General features: G+C 41.2%; 1 protein-coding gene across 4 annotated transcripts in view; it reads left to right on the forward strand.

The window, feature by feature from the left end:
• LOC120551712 (ankyrin repeat and fibronectin type-III domain-containing protein 1) overlaps window positions 1-19,697 on the forward strand; it is a 136,696-nt gene that overhangs the window by 23,893 nt on the left and 93,106 nt on the right. For all 4 annotated transcript variants that reach the window (XM_039789239.1, XM_039789240.1, XM_039789241.1 and 1 more), the window contains 2 exons: window positions 4,713-4,894; window positions 9,132-9,370. In XM_039789239.1, coding sequence (XP_039645173.1) covers window positions 4,713-4,894; window positions 9,132-9,370 — 421 coding nt within the window. The remainder of the gene's footprint in view (window positions 1-4,712; window positions 4,895-9,131; window positions 9,371-19,697) is intronic.

Below are 19,697 nucleotides of genomic sequence, written 5' to 3' on the forward strand. Positions count from 1 at the left end.
ACTCACTGTGTCCTCTCTGGTATACAGCCATAATGAATGGTGACAAGTCAGTCAGTCGATGATGGGTGATGAGTGATGATGTATGAGTCTGTGATAAAACAAGTTAAGGTCCATCTACTGTAACGTAGAGGGATAAGTCTACGAAGCATGGCCTTTGCTCTTGACTGTCACTAAGCTCAAAGCTGCTTCATTCAGTCTCCAGTGACTCCACTGACCAATGTCTACTGAATCACTCAACTAGAGTGAGGATACCCGACCCGAGCCCGACGGGACCCGACGAAATAAACCCCAGACTGAAAGCCAAGTTCATTCATTTGCTCACCAGAAACGGGATTTTAACCGCGGCGTTATTCATTTTATAATGTCAGCCCTAGAGTTAACGAGTCTCCCCTGGTTTTCTGACCACGGTCGGAAACGAAGCAATCAGGAAAGGTTAACACATTGGACATTTTAAATTAAACAGCTTATTAATGTGCGCTCATCTGTTGACATTCCCGAATGCCTTCCTACAGTAATAAAAGTGGGCTTTCCACACAAACAAACGTACATGTGTCATTAGTATGAGAAAAAAATGAGATGTGTCGGGCTCGGGTCGGGCTCGGACATAAATATTTTAATGCCTGTCGGGCTCGGGTCGGGCTCGGTTACTGCTCTGTCGGACGCGGGCCGGGCTCGGACAGAAAAATGCGGCCCGATCAGCACTCTACACTGAACGCTAAAAACAGAGGTAAATCCATCCATACCCTTTTGCCTCCTAGGGTCAGTCCTGCTTATCCCGACCTCCCGAGCCTTATCCAAGTCTTACCTACTCAGCACTTAGATACATACATGCTGCTATCATGGGTTGGTTTTATCTGTATTACAGCCAGTGAATGAAAGTGTGGGAAAAAAGATTAGTAAGACATAAAAAAGTGTCAAAAGAGAGATGAGAACACATGTAAAAAAATTCAAGTCAATACAACACATCAGCCCCAAAACACACATCTGCATTCAAACACAGTGAGAGCACAATAATACTGAAAAGGACTTGTAATGGATGGCTTGCTACCAAGTAGTAAGTTTGGCTTATGAATGAATAACTATGTGCTATTTAACTGGCTTTAAAAGAACATCACATTAAGAAATGGAACACTGTAACAGTAGCAGAATGTTTAGGATTGGTTTTAGAATGTGTGTGTGTGTGTGTGTGTGTGTGTGTGTGTGTGTGTGTGTGTGTGTGTGTGTGTGTGTGTGTGTGTGTGTGTGTGTGTGTGTGTGTGTGTGTGTGTGTGTGTGTGTGTGTGTGTGTTTCCAAGTTGATTCAGCACCACGGCTAGTTTTCACTACAGCAGCTGCATTCACCATTGTACAGCATTAGCTGAGAAAGAGAAAGAGATGGAGGGGGGGAAACCAAAGAGCCAAAGGAGGAGTGCTCAAACGCATGTGCAGAATGTGTTTGTGGTTTGCTGGCATGTGGGCTTTTTCAAATAAACATCCTGTTTTGGCAAGTATTTGAACGTATATACGCCATCATCCTAGAATTCTTTTGCTATTTCTCCTGTCATATTTTTCCGCTGTTGCACACACAGACTCCACAAAAGAAAGTGAGTTGTCTCCCATAACTGCAGCACCCGAGATACTAAATTTGGCAACAAAAAAAGTTGTGATCCACACAACTCAGGGCAAGACATAGTTTTTTTTGAAAATTCACATTGCTGCTTGGAAGCAAACTCTTTTTTTTCTCTCCTCTCCTCTTTTCTTTTTCTCTCTCCTCTCCTCTCTTCTCTCTTCTCTTTTCTCTTTTCTCTCTCTCTCTTTCTCTCTCTCCTCTCTTTTCTCCTCTCCTCTCCTCCTGTTTTTGTAGACAGAGTCGCTTAGCAACAGGTTTGTAGGATGTGTGAGGCCCAAATTGTTAGAGTGGCCTGGGCCGGCTGTTCAGCCCAGTGCGTTATCACCATCATGATGTGCTGGTGGGAGGCCAACAACTGTGTTTGTGCATGTGTGTGGTTACGTGTGTGCATGTGTTAAGCGGTGGACCCTGAGTTATTTCATCTTGTGCCAACTGTGAGAAGTTTTGTGTGTGTGTGTGTGTGTGTGTGTGTGTGTGTGTGTGTGTGTGTGTGTGTTTGTGCGCTTCAGGCAAATGCTTTTTCATGCAAGTCAGTATGGATTTCTGAGGAGTGAGAGATCTGTCTGTTTCTATTACCATCAAAGTGTGTGTGTGTGTGTGTGTGTGTGTGTGTGTGTGTGTGTGTGTGCGCAGGCCTGCATACTGTCGCTACAAGCTCTTCCTCTGATATTCAGCAATACAAGAGCAGTATTCATCATCAGACCATCCTGGGTCCTCCACGTCTCTGCTTTGAAACTCATCCAGGGATTCTCTGATCCCAGGTCAAATATTCACAACTGCAACACCCACCTCCTCTATCAGGGGAGTAGTTTACTAGCTGAAAGCGGCCAGATGTCATTATTATACTTGTCGAGCTAGCAGATGTGCTGACTTAGAGCTGACTGTGGGTTTACCTGATAGCTCCCAAGTGATAAATAGCCTCAAGCCTGAAAATACATCCTGAGCCAGACATCCAAGGGAATCAAAGTGTGTTTCACACAAACAGTTTTTACTCAATGGCACTGGTCTGTAAAACGATGTTAATCATGGCTATAAGGAGGCTGAGGCTGCCATTTAATGTGCAGTGCATATGCCACTGAATGATGCTGCAGCATTTAATTTTGTCCTTAATTACTGATTGATAATCTTCTACTGTTAAATCAAGCATTTCATGGATTAGATCTGATCTCAGGCTAATATAATTGTCTTACATCAGCTAATGTTGATCATATTTTGAGCCACAGTTGCCAGTATAATGGCCACTTTGGTGACATATGAGACATTTATATATAATCATGGTTTTATATTGCATAACAGCTTAAATGATCTGTTAAATATAAGGTTATGTCCAGGAGACAGTTAGCTTAGCTTTGCATAAAGCCTGTAAACAGGGGGAAAACTGAAGTCATGTCATCAATGTGAAGTTGCCAGGCAACCAGCAGAGACTCCAGGAAGTCACCTCTATAGCAGTAGTCCAGCGTAATTAAAACTACAACTTGTACTACAAGATAGAGCATGTTTATTATTTAGCTTTAGAGGTGCTGGTGAGCATAGTTTGTTACCTTTGGACAGAGCCAGGCTAACTATCTCCCCCTGTTTTTACTCTTAATGCTAAGCTAAGCTAATAAGCTCCCAGCTCCAGCTTCATATTTAATGGACAGACATGACAGAGATATCAATCTTCCCATCTAACTCTCGGCAAAAAAAGCTCATTTATTTTAAAATGAAAGCAAAGCATGCATGGTTGTGGAAAATAAAGGCAGTTGTTGGGGTGATCAATTATGATGAAGCAAACAGGAAGATGTGAAGATTGAGCAATTAGAAAATCCACTCAGGCAAGCACATACATATACTACTATAATCACACTCACTGTTCTGTTAGTATATTAACAGCTTAAATGACTTTGTTTACATACAGTGTCCTAATCTGCCACTGATTTTTGTGTCAAAATCAAAATGAGACAAATAAATCTCATATGGTAATATCAGCCCACTACTTTCAAATCTCACTCCATCTCACTGAAAACGACAGGATACATCAGCCAGGGGGAACTCAGCTCGCATGTCATTGAAAGATTTCCGTTGTTTTGTACCCAAACTTGTCACGCAAGACTCAGTCTGGAGGTCATGCAGACATCCTTTACTTCTGCCAGGCTGACTCGGGTGTCTGTAATGCTGTCCACGTTTCATTGAATTGGATCACATTAGGCTGGTCAGAGCTGGCATTGGAGGGGGATTCGCTGCAGAGACTTGTTGTATTGCCAGGTCTTGCCGCTGTTCTATTATACATGAGACACAAAGATTTTAGGGCTGATCATATGTAATATTATTCACATCTGTTGTAGTGTAATACTGGCAATCTAGGAAAGGAAACAGTCTTTTGTGTTAGTTACTTGCCTAAAATGTATTTTCTTCTGATAAAAGAGAAACAACAAGGTATGGCTGTGACGGGACACTGCAGTCAAACAAGGGGTGTTGCTTCTATTTGTACAGCAATGGTGAAATAACAGCCATCTGTGTCTTCTTTTAAAATATATTGACATACAAAACCAGCTCACATCTTATTATTGATATATGCGGACTTTTGACCGTGTTGTGGTTTGTCACCAATTGGCTATTAAGCCGATCTTGTGATTTTGGCTATTGATCGGTGTGGGAGAGTGTGTGGTATCAAACGCTCTAAAAGAAGGCAGTTTCAATTGGTTGTGTTCCAAATGGCCTCCACCTTGATTATGCTGAAGTGGAAATAATGTCACAATTGATCTGTGCAGCAATGTGTGTGTGTGTGTGTGTGTGTGTGTGTGTGTGTGTGTGTGTGTGTGTGTGTGTGTGTGTGTGTGTGCGTGCATGCGTGCGCCAGTATGTGTCTAAGTGTGTATACATGTGCTGGTATTGTATTGCACAATAATAGCTTAAAGGTCACAGGTTAACAGTCTTTAAACAGATGCTGTATGAACACTGAAACAGGTGATCATTCCTCCTATTCATACTGACCATTAAAAGATTCCTTAATCTGCTTCCAGTGTTGGGGGGTAGCTTTCATAGATATGCTTATCAGCTGTTATTGTGATAATCACTGGAAACACGCTCCACGTAATTGACTTTTTTTATGCTGTCCAACCAGGTCACTGGAAAGGAAGCTGCAGCGACCCATACTGGCTAAGTCCCGTACTCTCCCCAGCATCCCCCAGTCTCCTACAATCTCCAGGGTCCATCACTCTGATCTCATTGGTGGGAGTCCTCCTCGCAGGAAGAACCTGCCCCCTGCTGCCAGCCACCCAAAGGCCTGCACTCTGCCACCTGCAGGTAAAGATAAAATGGCAGCTGACAACTGTGTTTACCAAAACAGCACCAGGGAAGTTATTATCTGTGTGATTCTTTCATCTTCTCGGTTTGTTCATTTATCCCTTCGTTCACATAATATCTCAAACAAATCTCTAGTCCAATTTTGACAAAGTTCTCTCCCATATCTCCCCCAAATGCACTTGACACAATTATGGTATTGTCGCTTAAAACATTTCTTTTTCCATTGTGAAATGACCATTTAGCTTTAGCAGCATAGTCTTATTCATTTACCAACAATCACTTTGTGTCTTCATAGCAATAGTCCCGTAAGTGGCTAGCTAAGATCAATGTCTTGCTCTTACCAGCACTGTTGTTTTCAGGGAGGGTGTTTCTCTGACCTAATGTGTGTGCCTTTAGAGGCCACTAAAGCTTAAACTTGAGTCATATATGTCAAACATATCCAGTTTGCTTTTCCTTTCAAACTTCCACAAACTTTGCTCCTTTGATATTTCCTTCACCTGATGGAGAGCACAGAGCAGCTAGCTGCCTCTGTGGGAGCGTGTGGAAGAAAGATATATCCTTTCTCTTTTTTCTCTCCCTCTTGCTTATAAATTCCTTCACCTGAGAGGAAAAACTGTCATGGAGAATCCTGAAGCTGTAGCCTGCTGACAGAGATAGCTTTTATCTTATAGATGAATGAGGTTTTTAGTTTAAAGGTGCAGTAGGTAAGCCTTATAAAACTAGTGTAGTGTGATTTCTACTGAAATCTACTGCTCCCTGGTGTGTCTAACCCGCGTCAATCTCAGCTCATGCACACACATTCATTCTCCCTTGTGGGGGGAGGGGCTTAGGAGACCGTATTGTGCTTTAGCGGAAAGGGGGGACGGACTGAGAAGTTGTCGATGTTCAAATGTTTTGGCTAAGTCCTGGATCTTCGCAATCCTACCTACAGCACCTTTAAATGTGAAAACATTTACAGGTGGTGAATATTTTATGTGAAAGGAAACCCTACAGTAGGTCTTGGTATATAGTGCTTTGATTCATAAAGATGACAAAGGAGCTTTTCCATAAAAACACTGAATGAACACAATGTTTAAAAGAAATAGACTCTGAACATTTCCTAAGTATATGAAACCTATGCTAGAGCTTGCTTTTAAACTGCTTCAAAAGTGACCTACATACAGTTTTTATACATTCATAATTTCTCAGTGGATAAGGAAACATCAGATGGTTCTGCTTCTAGCAGCTTTCACACTTTTACAAAGTGGGTCATTTGTAAACTAATCTTCTTTCCGACCCTTTCACACCATCCGAGCCATGGACAGACCGTCAGCAAGCCAAGAGCTGTTACATCAAACATCCTTACACAACCTTCTCCTCATTCACATGCACTGACAGACACGTACAGTCAACAGCGGACTGTCACTGCAGATTGGTATCGCTCAAGTCGACTTGATCAAAGCTCCCCACCACCACCAGATGGATGACAATTGTTACATTTCATGTGTTGGAATAAGAGAAAATGCTGCTTTATAATCATGCTTACATGTGATGTTTAATACAAGAGAAACTCGCACGCCCTCAGAACTCCACTTCCTGAAAACGCACAGCTTTTGAGAGAAAAGAAATGTGTGACTTTACAAAGACAGAAAAGAAACTGCAATCATCAGAGAAAAGGAACTTAATAAAATAATGAAAAGTTTTCCACAATGTAATAAACAACACAGTCACTCAGAACCTTCTTCTAGTGCTAACCCCACAGCCACCATGCAGCCCTAAAATGAATTGTGGCCATAGATAAACATCAACATAAATGATCAAATGAAGCAACCTAAAAGTGAATCTTCCAGACAGCTTCTATATCAAAACAACAAGAGCAAGTGGGAATATTATATTATTATAATCCAAATATTATGGGAAACTCAACATTTTTGTCTGTAAGTGCCAAAAACCTGAGGACAAATTTGCTTTTTGTTTAAATTCACTAAATATTAGGCATTTCTTTGAGCATGCAGTGGTTCAAATGAATAAATAAAAGTAAAAGAAAACAAAACTTTATTTATTTTTATTTATTTTTTCTCTCTCTCTCTCTCTCTCTCTCCATCCGGCCATCTCTCTTTACCTTCCACTGTCCCAACATCTCTCATGTTTGAGCTATGAGAATGATGTGTCTTCAAACCCCCCTTTGGTAGAAGAGCACAACTCCAGCCATCGCTGCTCTAAAGCACTACATCTTTACTATTACTACTTCTAATGATCCTTGAGTCAATTGCATTCCTTGTGATTGTGTTATTTGGCCCAAGTGCTTCCATTGTACGTCCTCACTTTGTCTGTCTGAGTCTGACTGTCTGTCTGTGTCTGACCCTCTGTCTGTTTTCCCTTGCCCTACTGCTGCTCTGTTGCAAATATCAAATTGAGAGAGACACGCTCACATGGCCCCTTGTTGCCTAGCAACCACTGTCATCGACCACGATGCTGCATCCATCTACCTACCGCTCTCTCTCTCTCTCTCTCTCTTCTCTCTTAATCTCTCCAGTGGTGCTGATGAAACTTTCTTTTTTTTTAAATTGAAGTTGTTTAATACCAGCTACACTTCATTCATGGATTTAAGCAACATTCCATATTAGTGACACACTTGCATTTGCTCCCTGGTCATTTTGTTGTAGTGTTATTTATTTGGGTGCAAATGCATTTGGGCTGCTGCTCAGACAGTGGAACTGATACTGTAATATTTCACACTCTGAAGATCATTCACTTACAAAAAGACCTGCTGTTGAAATTTTTAAATGAAGGATGTCATTACTAGGCAATTCTAAGGCTTAATATACATTTCTCTTATACAAGTCTTAGTACACAAGTTAGACAAAACCTTGGATAGTCACTCCTAACACTTGGTGGGTTAGGCTCTAAAATCCTTTGCTGGCTTGACACCTCGTCTGAAACTACAACATATTTTTGTATTTGTTGGTCTATGTTAACTAACCTATGATCCAACTATAAAAAAACAAAACAAGCGTAGCTTACTTGCAATGTTGTTAATACTTTGTTTACATTATTTTTCTAAATTACGTAAAAAATATGGCTTCAAATTAAGCACAGTGGAATGTACATGTCAATAAATAAATAAATTCTGTAAATTACATATCCAAACCGTGATTGTAAACCCCAAAACGTGAGGAGGAAAATAATACAGTAAATGAAACGACAAAAAAAGAAAAAGCTTTTTATTGACGGATCCTTTACTTCAGCTGACGTGTCCACTGACTGTAAGTTACATCATCAGAAGATGCAGACTGAGGATTAGTCTGGTGCACATTTGCTTACAGACGCTAATGCTAGCTAACTCCTAACAATAAATATAGAATGTGAGAAAAGCACTCACTTATTCAATGTCTGCAACATACACAAATTTAATTTATGAAACCAGTGTTACTTACTGGTGAAGTTTCAGGAAAAACATGTTGCAATGCTGCTTTATCTGTTAGCTAATGTTAGCAACTTAGCTAGCTTAAAACATTGCCGTTGTTCAGCTTACAGTGTTAGCAATGCTTCTGAGCAGGAAGTTTCCGATTGCTTGTGACATTTGCAGCACCATGCCATCGCTTTAGGTTTATGTTGATGGTTTATTTTTGTCATTTACAGAACTTTTTTTAATTGATTCATGTTTTCTACAGTTACATTCCACTGGGCTTAATTTACATTTTTTTACTAGAATTATATGTGGGCATACTTCAATATTTATGGTCTAAAAATATTCACTGGAAATTACTTGTCAATGTCTCTCTCCGTGATGGACAGAGTTTCTGTAGCTTACCCAGCATGCATCAGGTAAGTAACTGAAAGACCAGTAAGTGCTGTTAGTCAGTCGTTGGACGCTGACAGGGTGCCTGCCGAACATCAAATGCAGAGCGATGGAAGTCGGCTGTGATAAGTGCAGCGGAGCTGCTTTCAGACAGCACACATCCATCTCTGTTGTGTGACTGTGGAAGCTCAGCCATCAAATCACGTCAGAGCTGGAGAAAAACGCCATTGTCTCTCGAGCGTATGTAATTATATTGAAGTTGTTAAGGAGTCAGGCTGAGAATAATGTCTGGGTGTAAAATATTCCACCTTAAAAGGAAGCGTAATTCCATTCAGGAAATATTTTATGTTAGTGTACAACCGTTCTCTTTCCTTTTTCTTTCTTCTCATTGTTTCCTTCCCTACGGTTCCCTAATCTCACCATTTGTCCTTCTTCCTCCCATATGCTGTCCTCCAGGGGAGCTGTGGCGTTTGGAGGATGACATGGAGGGCGAAGATGAGCCTGAGCACGGTGGGTGCACCGAGGCCCGCCCTCGCTCCCAGTCGCCCTTTTCCCACTTCCGGGCGCGAGCTGCCTACCTCCGCAAGAGCGTCTCAGCAGATGACCACCTGGACATGGGCTCGGACTACAGCGCTGCGACTGCAGTCGAGGGCAAGCCGACCCGTGGCAGCAAGGGCAAACTGAAGAGAAAGTTTGTAAGTCTGACCACTTGTTTCTATTTTTTTCCCCCCACTCAAAGGAGGTACGAGTTTGGCTCAGACAAATCATCAAGAAGCGAATTGCTTCTGACACATGGTTACACATACACCCACGCAGGCACATAACATTACACAGACCACACAGTGGCACAAGTGATGGGTGGATTGAAGGGGATCCTTCAGAGGTTGCTACAGTACATATGGTCATTTAGTAGAACATGGCTTAAGTTTTCTTAAGGCTCTGACACACCAACCCGACGGCTGACCATCGGCAGAAAAGACGAGGTCAAAAAAGTGCCTCGGAACACACCGAAGCGATGCCGACTTGAGCGTACGTTCTGCGCATGTGCGAGGCGTAATACGTCTCCATAACAACAGGCGGCGCTAATCAGTATTGTCTCCCAAAAAATGAAAACCGGAAATGACGGAACATCTCTCTAGACCTAGTAAACACAGAGCAAGCTGTCGTCAGTCATTGTTTTCATCAGAGAGTGTTGATGGTAGTCAAGAAGGATCGTTGTCATTACTCGCTGAACGGAAGAAAATACGATGGCCACTAATAAGAAGATACTGGCGTTGTCAACTCCGGTTTTCTCGTGCACTGATTCGCTAGTCAAGGGCTAGCACTCCACCAATCAGATTGGTCATTGAGTCCGACTGCCCACGGCCTTCATTTTGAAGGCCGACGGCTCCTCCGACTGACGACTGCACGGAACACACCGAACAGACTCGAGTCGCCGACCTCGCCAAACTGTCCGACGGCCGATAATCGGGTTGGTGTGTCAGCGCCTTTACTCGCTGCAAGAATGTGCCATCGACATTTACAGCAGCTTTCAAATGAAGACAGCATGACACTGTCTCTCTGTACCTCACATCTGTCTGTTCTTCTCTTACAATCTCTCTTACCCCCTCTTATCTTTAAGATATTTTAATAAATCAGTCAAATTATCATTAATATCCATGAAACAAAGGGTATAATTACACATGCCTATTATTACTCCAATTATGAAGTCTCAACAATTAAAATATCGTCACTCAAGCTGTCAACTTTGGCAACCCAAAGTTGACAGCTTCTAAAACTCCTGGGCCCTAACCTAGTTGTCTAGTTGTGAGATTTGATCTCAAATTTGAAAATTTTTGTATACTGTATATTTTGTTATAATTTCATTACACTTAGTCATTGGATCTTTTGGAGGCAGTGATGCCAGGCATGGACAGCAGGCTTGGTGAATTTGCATTAAAGATTAAAGACCTCTATATTGTTCCTTGGTCACTGGATCAGGTAACTGGAGACCTCATTACCAGCCTGGACTTTGTAATTGATTCTCCAGTGTCACAGGTGCAAAAGGATACCAGCATAGGTAGGGGATAGTCTGGTGGGAGAATTTGTTTTAGGATATTTCTGGATGTGGATGCATGCTGTCTAAAATGTGTCTGGAAAGGAGATGTTGCACTGCTGAGGGAAACGTTTTTGAGAAGCAGTTTATAGACACAAGTAGTTGAAAGAATCGCCTGGATTTTAATTGGAATTCCTGTGTCAGAGCTCGAAAGGACTTTTCATTCATCATCACATTGTTTTTGACATATCTTGTGGGCCTAGTTGGAGTTGCAGCACTTTGTGGGCGAGACCTGGAGATCCTCCACTGAGCTGAAAAAGAAAGGAAAGAAAAGCGTATTATATACACTTTTATCACACTTCTGTTGGTGCAATGGGGACAGCACTGGACCTGATGACCTGCCACATGTGTTTTGGGGTGAGACGTCACGCAATTTTGTCTTCTAATAGCACACAGCATTAGAGGCAGTATTAGAAAAGCATTATTCCTGTGCTGTGATATATAACAGGATCATTTCCAACGGTTTACACTCTTACACAATGTGAAACATTTGGTGGATGCTTTTATTCAACATCCCTTTTTGTGCAGGTCCCCGGGGACTGCAATTTTGCCAGCAAGATGGAAAACAGACACAGACATTAAAACATATTAACAGGTCTTTAGAAAGACAGGTTATATAAGGCAGCAGTATTCAGGTTTCTTCGCGTTAACAGCACCTTCTTTCATTTCATCTCCACCTATCAGAGACAAGTGTCACTTTTTAAACTTAGGGAGAAAGACACACTGTTTTTTTCCACAGTAGAGGTGTTTTCTTTTTATGTTGAATGTAATTTATGCTGCCTGCCTTCTTTCTGTTTTAGAACGTACGTCTCTTTTCTCTTTTTTTCTCTGTACAAATGCTCTGAGTTGGTTATGAATGCATGAGAATACATTCAGAGTAGCACATTGTTGCTCGTGACTTGTACCATCTTCGAGGCATCACTTGCTTAATGAAAATTACGGTGACAAAAACAACTGCAGCTTAACCCACTGCAATGTTAAAGTGACCGTTTGCCCTAAAATCAAAAATACATATTTTTTCTCTTACCTGTAGTGCTCTTAATCAATTTAGATTGTTTTGGTGCAAGTAGCGCAGGACATATTGGGCGTAGAGATGTCTGCCTTCTCTGGGATATAATGGAACTAGACGTATAGATCCACAGACCTGCTTGTGAGCAGTTTAATGTAGGAACTATTTTCTTTTTACTGAACTACACCTGCCTAACCGTATCACTGTGCAGAAGGAAGCATATTCACGGGCGACAGCCTCCTCCTCCTCGGCTGAGCTGTAATGTTAGCTCAGGTGAGCTAGCAGTATTGCTTAGCTACAGTTAGACGCATCCATGAGTATGCTTTCTTCTGCGCGGTGATACGGTTGGTAGGTAGGTAAAATAGTTCCTACATGAAACTGCTCACAGCCAGGTCTGTGAGTTATCTTTTTAACCAGGTCATGGTTTCTGGAAAGAAACATTGCCGTTGAGTTTTATCTACCGTAACAGTATCATCTCGTCTCAAGTCTTTTCCTCTTAACACACATCTACTGTGTTGAAGCTCACACCTCTCTTGCTCTAAAGCATTAATGGCATTTGTAGGATATGGAACTGCTTTATCTAGCGAAATGAAAATAAATGACACTCCACTTGATGACACAGCTACTCCTACATAGACAAAAAATCTCTGTAAGACTGGATAGCATTGTTTTTGTGTCGGCCTGTCTGTGTGTACGTACAGTGTGTGTATATGTGACTTATCAGGTATACAGTGCCTTGCAAGTATTCGCCCTTGAACGTTTCACCTTTACATTTCACCTCAAAATAAAAATAAATGTAATTTTTGTGAAGAATCAACAACAGTGGTCATATGAAGTGGACAATTATTGGTATTTCAAACTTTTTAACAAAAAAAACTAAAAAGTGGGTAATATTACTTCTGAGCAAACTAAATGTCTGATATCAATGTCTAATGATGATAAATAGTGTGTATCAAGTCTCTATAAATGCATTCTTATAGAGGCAAGAGAAATGAAACAAAAAAAGAGGTCCGAGATAGTTGGAAGTTTAAAGATTTGGATAAAAAATCACTTTAACACCCAAGGAGCACAAGCGTTATTGATGATATACCATACAAATTAGAAATCTATACTCATACATGAATAGAATGCGCAAGGCATCTCTGGGCTGCAGAGATCTAAGTGAGGTGGGAGACTCTGTCCATGGACAACAATCAGTCGTATACTGCACAAATCTGGCCTTTATGGAAGAGTGGCAAGAAGAAAGCCATTTCTTAAAGATATCCATAAAAGTGTCGTTTAAAGTTTGCCAAAAGCCACCTGGGAGACACACCAAACATGTGGAAGAAGGTGCTGTGGTCAGATGAAACCAAAATCGAACTTTTTGGAAACAATGCAAAACGTTATGTTTGGCGTAAAAGCAACAACAGCTCATCACCCTGAACACACCATCCCCACTGTCAAACATGGTGGTGGCAGCATCATGGTTTGGGCCCGCTTTTCTTCAGCAGGGACAGGGAAGATGGTTAAAATTGATGGGAAGATGGATGGAGCCAAATACAGTACCATTCTGGAAGAAAACCTGATGGAGTCTGCAAAAGACCTGAGACTGGGACGGAGATTTGTCTTCCAACAAGACAATGATCCAAAACATAAAGCAAAATCTACAATGGAATGGTTCACAAATAAACATATCCAGGTGTTAGAATGGCCAAGTCAAAGTCCAGACCTGAATCCAATCGAGAATCTATGGAAAGAACTGAAAACTGCTGTTCACAAACGCTCTCCATCCAACCTCACTGAGCTCGAGCTGTTTTGCAAGGAGGAATGGGCAAAAATGTCAGTCCTCGATGTGCAAAACTGATAGAGACATACCCCAGCAATTTACAGCTGTAATCGCAGCAAAAGGTGGCGCTACAAAGTATTAACTTAAGGGGCTGAATAATTTTGCAGCCAATATTTCAGTTTTTATTTGTTTAAAAGGTTTGAAATATCCAATAAATTTCGTTCCACTTCATGATTGTGTCCCACTTGTTGTTGATTCTTCACAAAAATTACAGTTTTATATCTTTATGTTTGAGGCCTGAAATGTGTGCAAAAGGTCGAAAAGTTCAGGGCGTATGTAATTTAGCGAGGCACTATATATCCAGCCAGTACCTCCTCCTGTTGTGACACTGTAAACAATGCTGCCTGCGGAATAGCCGCAGTTCGTCGTCTGATAAAGTCGAGTCACACCTCATTCCTCACACTGCTCTGCAGTATTGGTTTGGCATCTGGGCATGGATCTGAAGTCACCTTGATGCTTCTGGAAGCATCTTGAGATGATGACAAATTATACCTGAAGGAGGTATCCATTTGAAAAAAGACAGGGAGCTTTTTCTGAGGCGATGTGCCTCAGATGAATGATCAAAATACATTGCCAGTTGATTGTTTTCATCGATCATGAGCTAATATCTTGACATAATGCAGTTTAATCATTTTGGATGTATTCTATATGAGTTTCCAAGTGCCATTAACTACGTGGAAATCTGTTTACCTCTGTAAATATTTATGTGTGTGCGAGTTTTATTTATGTATGAATGTGTCTGTGTGTGTGTGTGCAAACGCAGATGAGTAACCACGTATTCACAGACCGTATCATTCCTTTTTGATTGAACGGCTGTAACTATAATGCTTTGTTCGTGCTGATTTGCAGCACTTCAATCTGACTCACTCTCTGTTTGCGAGATGACTCACAAAGTGTCTGTACTAAATGAAACAAGGGGAGTCAGTGTTTCTTCAATTTGTTTCTCATAAACCAGGGAATGCAAATAGTTGTTTGTCTCATGTTCCTGATTTACCGGAAACCCACAGGAAACACACAAGATGAATTTCAAACAGATCATGTACATAAGATACGTACACTTACACCCATGCAGGCCTCTTTATACCGTACTACCAGGAAGCTCAGTGGTACCCAGTTTGTCCAATGAGGCGAATGATATTCAGCATGTTGCTTTGTTGTCAAAGGAGCTCCGGGTCTTCTGGATTGGTTTAAGAGATATGTCACTGTTCCCTGTGGTTAAGTCTCTGTTTGAAATCTGCTGTCAGGAATCAGGCACAGAGTGTGCTCACACATAATCATTCATAAGCATGCACATCACACACATGAACAAAGAGGCCAGAACATCTTGCGTAAATACAGATATCATACACTGTAATTCAAAAGGCATTGTCAAGGTTTCAATAAAAAGAATGAAAAGTGATACAGAACTGTCAGTTCTTACCACCGGATCTGTTTTTAAACCAGCACATTTGCCTCTCTATCAGAAAGAATTCACCTGAGGTAGGGACTGCGGAGACCTATTCCGAGACTTCCATGAGTAGCAATAAGGCTTCAGCAAAGCAACTGCTTTCCACCCAGACTGACAATCTGCTCACAAAGTACCTTCTGTGATTCTGAAATCCAAAAATACAGAATCTATCGTGTCCCCTCAACTGTGTTCGACAGCAGATAAGTTGTTTATTTACCATCTGTTTCAACCAGTTTTGTGACACACACACATATACTGAGAGGGTTATGCCTCGACGCAAAGGTCCAGGGTTCGAATCCGACCTGTGATAATTTCCTGCATGTCTTCCCCCTTTTCTCACCTAGCTATTCTGTCAAAAATGAAAGGTGGAAAAGCCCAAAACATAATCTTTAAAAGAAAAAAAAGATAGAGTTAGACAAAGTAGGACCACAATGGAAATAAGTTTGTAACTTTCTTGTGTTATCCTCGACAGTTCTGATAAATGTACAATGTCACTGTGTTGGCATCTTGTTATGCATTTATTTCTGTTACTGTCTAATAAATCAATCAATCAATCAATCAATCAATCATTGTCTGTTTCAGTGTTAAGCTGAAGGTAGGTAGCTAACCTGAGTGACTGAAAGGGATATGATAGATTGGGTTTAGTCCACTAACCTACAAAATTGGTTCTCTGTTTACTGCTGCCATCCATTTATATTGGTTTCCTTCTCTTGGATGCTGGGCAGATAACGTATAGTCGGAATTAGTGGGCTTGTCAGAGGGGAGTGGATGTTAGACCAGAGCCATACTGACCAACACATTGAGCTAAAAGTGGTTTAGAGCTGGATAAACTGGATAAGCAGAATGGGGTGTATATGCTCTGCAGCATTGGTTGGACAAGCCACATTTTCAGAATACAGGAAGGTTTTTGATTCCATATTGATACAAGAACATGATGGAGCCTTAACTCAGCTTGTGCTTGAATAGAAGTTAAAGAGGCCGTTCTGAGTTAAGTATGTTAGTTGAAATGAAATTACCAGTTATTACCAATAATCTAAAATTGATAGCGTATGGACTAAAAGACTGTAGAATTATAAATGTTTTTGAATGATAATTCTAATGATAATAAATTCTTTCTACAATATTTTCTTGCCTGAATGCATACGTGATTTAATTGTGAACTACTACCACTTCAAAGTGTAGTGATAACATGGAAACACAACTCTGATGAATATTCTTACAGAGTAGTGTGTATTTGTGGTGGTGCTGTTGGATAACAGCAGGGAGGTGCAGTGGAGGTCCTCAGTGTGCACAGCCACTTCATTTTCTGATTACAGTCATTAAAAGGTGAAGTGGTTGTTGGTGGCGAGACACCAGTATAATGACAGCTAAGGGTCCAGGGTGGGGGCCTGTTGAGTTTATCATGAAAATGTCATTGTTTAATGTACAGTGTGTACCTCTTGGACACCCACAAGTACATACTCGGACACATCCACTGAAAGGCCAGGGATGACAGATGTCGAATGGCGCACTTGCAGCAGTTTGAGAGCTCCACTTTTCCCTCGAGCTGGCCAACTTCCAGTGGCCTCAATCAAAACAGGATGCCTCAAGGCCTTTGCAGCATTAGCACAGTCATTACTGGGGTAATTAGCCTGATGATGTGCTGGCCCGTGTGGAGTCAGGGGAGGGCATGGTGATGGGAAGTCCTCCTAGCTGTTTTCCTTCCAGAGATATCATCCTTACTGTCTTTGTCTGTCTTTCCTAATTTTCATTCTCACTTTTCTGTGTCTGCCCCATTCAGTTACTCTCTCTTTCCCAGTCGCCATAAAGATAATGAGAAGTGGAACAACAACTGTTTTGGCATTGAATAGTCCTGTGGTCACTTGGCTAATCACTCCTCATTAGCTTGATGAACTCACACATCTGCCAAGGTACTTCACTAAGTACAGTATGTATATAACTCTGCTGACTTGCCTCAGTGCTGATTTAATCACCAATAGCAGCTACAAATCTTACTTCCGTGGATATTCCCTCTTTGACAGAGATGGCAAAAGTACTCACTTCCCGTACTCAAGTAGAAGTACAGATACTTGTGTTAAAAAATACTCTGGTAAAAGTAGAAGTACTGATTTAACTTCTTTACTCTAGTAAAAGTATAAAAGTAGCCTTGCGAATGACACCCATTTTTTATGCAAAGCTACCTGGACTACACAAATATTACTAGAGTGCAAGCTGAGAAACTTCAGTCGACATGGAAAAAAGGCTCTTTATATGCCATTGCCTACATTTTAAATGGATGTCAACCAATAGGCCTAAAACATCACATATATGATTATTGTGACTCTGGGACTCCAGGTTAATAAGATTCTGACTGAGTAGCAAGATAGGAATTAAATTGTGATTCTGTGAGAATTCACAGATCCAGTTTCTCTTTTTTAATCTTCCCCTTAACATTGAAGGAATCTACATGTATACATGTGTGTGTGCTCAAATATGGCTTATGGAAAGAAAATAAAGGATTAAATATGAATTACTAAACAGACATTAATTAAGAAGTTCCCCATACTTTTAGAGTTATGCAGCACATTCGCCAGGAGTCATTCTTGATGCCTACTATCTCAAACATCTCTCTCAGATAAGGCCAGGGATGACTGGGAATGGCTTGCTGCTTGTCTGCCGAATTTCCGGGATCTCTGTTTTCTTCTTCTTCTTCTACTACTATGTGCTAACATTACCGCCATCAGGCCGCAATTATTTGCAGTGAATGAATGTGGCCGAATCTGTCGAGTCATCTTGTTGTGGTGCGTCAAGTGCAACGTATATTTCCATCCAATTAGATTGAATTCGGTATTGATGACGCGAAAAATAATAACGGTAACTCTAAGGAGTAAAAGTAAAAAGTCGGCACAAAAATAAATAGTTAAGTAAAAATATCTGAAAAATCTACTTGAGTACAGTAACAAAGTATTTGTACTTTTTTACTTCCCATCTCTGCTCTTTGAAAAGAATGAATTAGTAATATTGTTATACTAAAGACTACTATATAACCACCGCTCTGATTTAGCTTCTGCAGTGCAAGCAAATTAGCTTCACGCGTTCCCTTGTAAAACAGGATTTTGACCTCATATTTACCAGTGTTGGTATCCATGTTTCTAGCAGTGTGGAAGGCTGATTTAGCTGTCCAAGAACAGCAGATGAGCTCTGCTTTACTGTGGATTTTCTCATTTACATGTAGCTTATTCTTATTTGTGCAACACACACACAGCTTAACTAAAATCCCAAATTGCCTGTATGAAAAATCAACCACTGTAAGGACTGGGGGGAGGATTGAAAACAATGTGTTCTGTTAGTATTGATGCAGTGCCTGTTTCCATCACATCTGCTCCTTGTATCATGGGTCTGCCACATTGGCACTTTCTATCTGAACACCTGCTATTTAAATTCCCACCTTTGGGCACTCTTTGTCTGCTATATGATGTCTGTCGTCTGTCATGAGTTTTTGTGTTTCGGTTTATTTTCTGGTGTACCTGCTCTCCTCCAATTTACCCTACATAGCATACAGGTTTTATAGGTTTTTATCATCTAGCTGTAACGCAAACAGCCATATGTGTTAGGGTAGATGTCTGCGGTCTGCTTATTACTGTAAAATAGTAGATGTTATGCCCTAATTGACAGACCAACACACCTAATTTTAAAGAACCCACACATATTTTCTCTCATGCTGATTAATAATCTGCTCATGTTGAGATAAAATACATGCACTAATGAAAATAAGGTAATGAAAAGGTAGAAGTTGTCCTGCTCTAACAGGTGTAAGACATGAGAATCAGGAGGTGTACACGCCCACACAGTCCCCAGAAGAGGTAGGGGTGTGCCAATGGTATTTAGGTGCCTTGATAATAAGGTTACACATTCATATCAGTGTAGCGGCTCACTTACCAGCGGCGGTCCAGCCTACAATCTGTCACCTGGGTCTTGATTATATGTTCTGCATACAGATCACTCGTTTTATTTTTGTCGTTTAACTCCAAACCCCGGATAATATTCTCTATGCTTCATGCTTTGCAGCTGCCTGTCTCTGGCATGCTCTGTTAATCATTATACTGGCCACATGGTGGCAGCACAACACCACCCAATAGATGTCCCGCCTTACAATCCCTCACCTCGCTCATCTCAGTGCTGTGTGTGTGTGTGTGTGTGTGTGTGTGTGTGTGTGTGTGTGTGTGTGTGTATGTGTGTGTGTGTGTGTGTGTGTGTGTGTGTGTGGCTCAACTGTTACCTGGGTGGTGCTTGAGGTTTCTCTCCGGTGACTCATTCATACTGAGATGACTAACGCACAGACACCACAGTGGACAGTCATAACTACCATCAGAGCCAAAGTCTGGCTGCGGACGGCCCGCTAACATTCATTATCTATGGTGACTTTTATTGGAATGCACAGCAGCAAGCGTAAAAAAAAAAAAAAAAGAGGAGAGAGAGAGAAGCCAGACCCTTAGCTACTTTGTGAAAATGTAAAACAGTGGTGTTTTTGTTTGCTCAGCATTCCTATGCTGAACCCCAGTTTGACAGTCAGGGCTGTGAACTGGTGGCTCAGCAGGCTGAAAGACCCATAAAGTAATGAAGTCACAGCTTTGAGTCTGGTTCATAAGCTTTAGTGCTTCTCTCAC

The sequence above is a fragment of the Perca fluviatilis genome, chromosome 21, assembly GCF_010015445.1.
Source record: "Perca fluviatilis chromosome 21, GENO_Pfluv_1.0, whole genome shotgun sequence".
Lineage (NCBI taxonomy): Eukaryota > Metazoa > Chordata > Actinopteri > Perciformes > Percidae > Perca > Perca fluviatilis.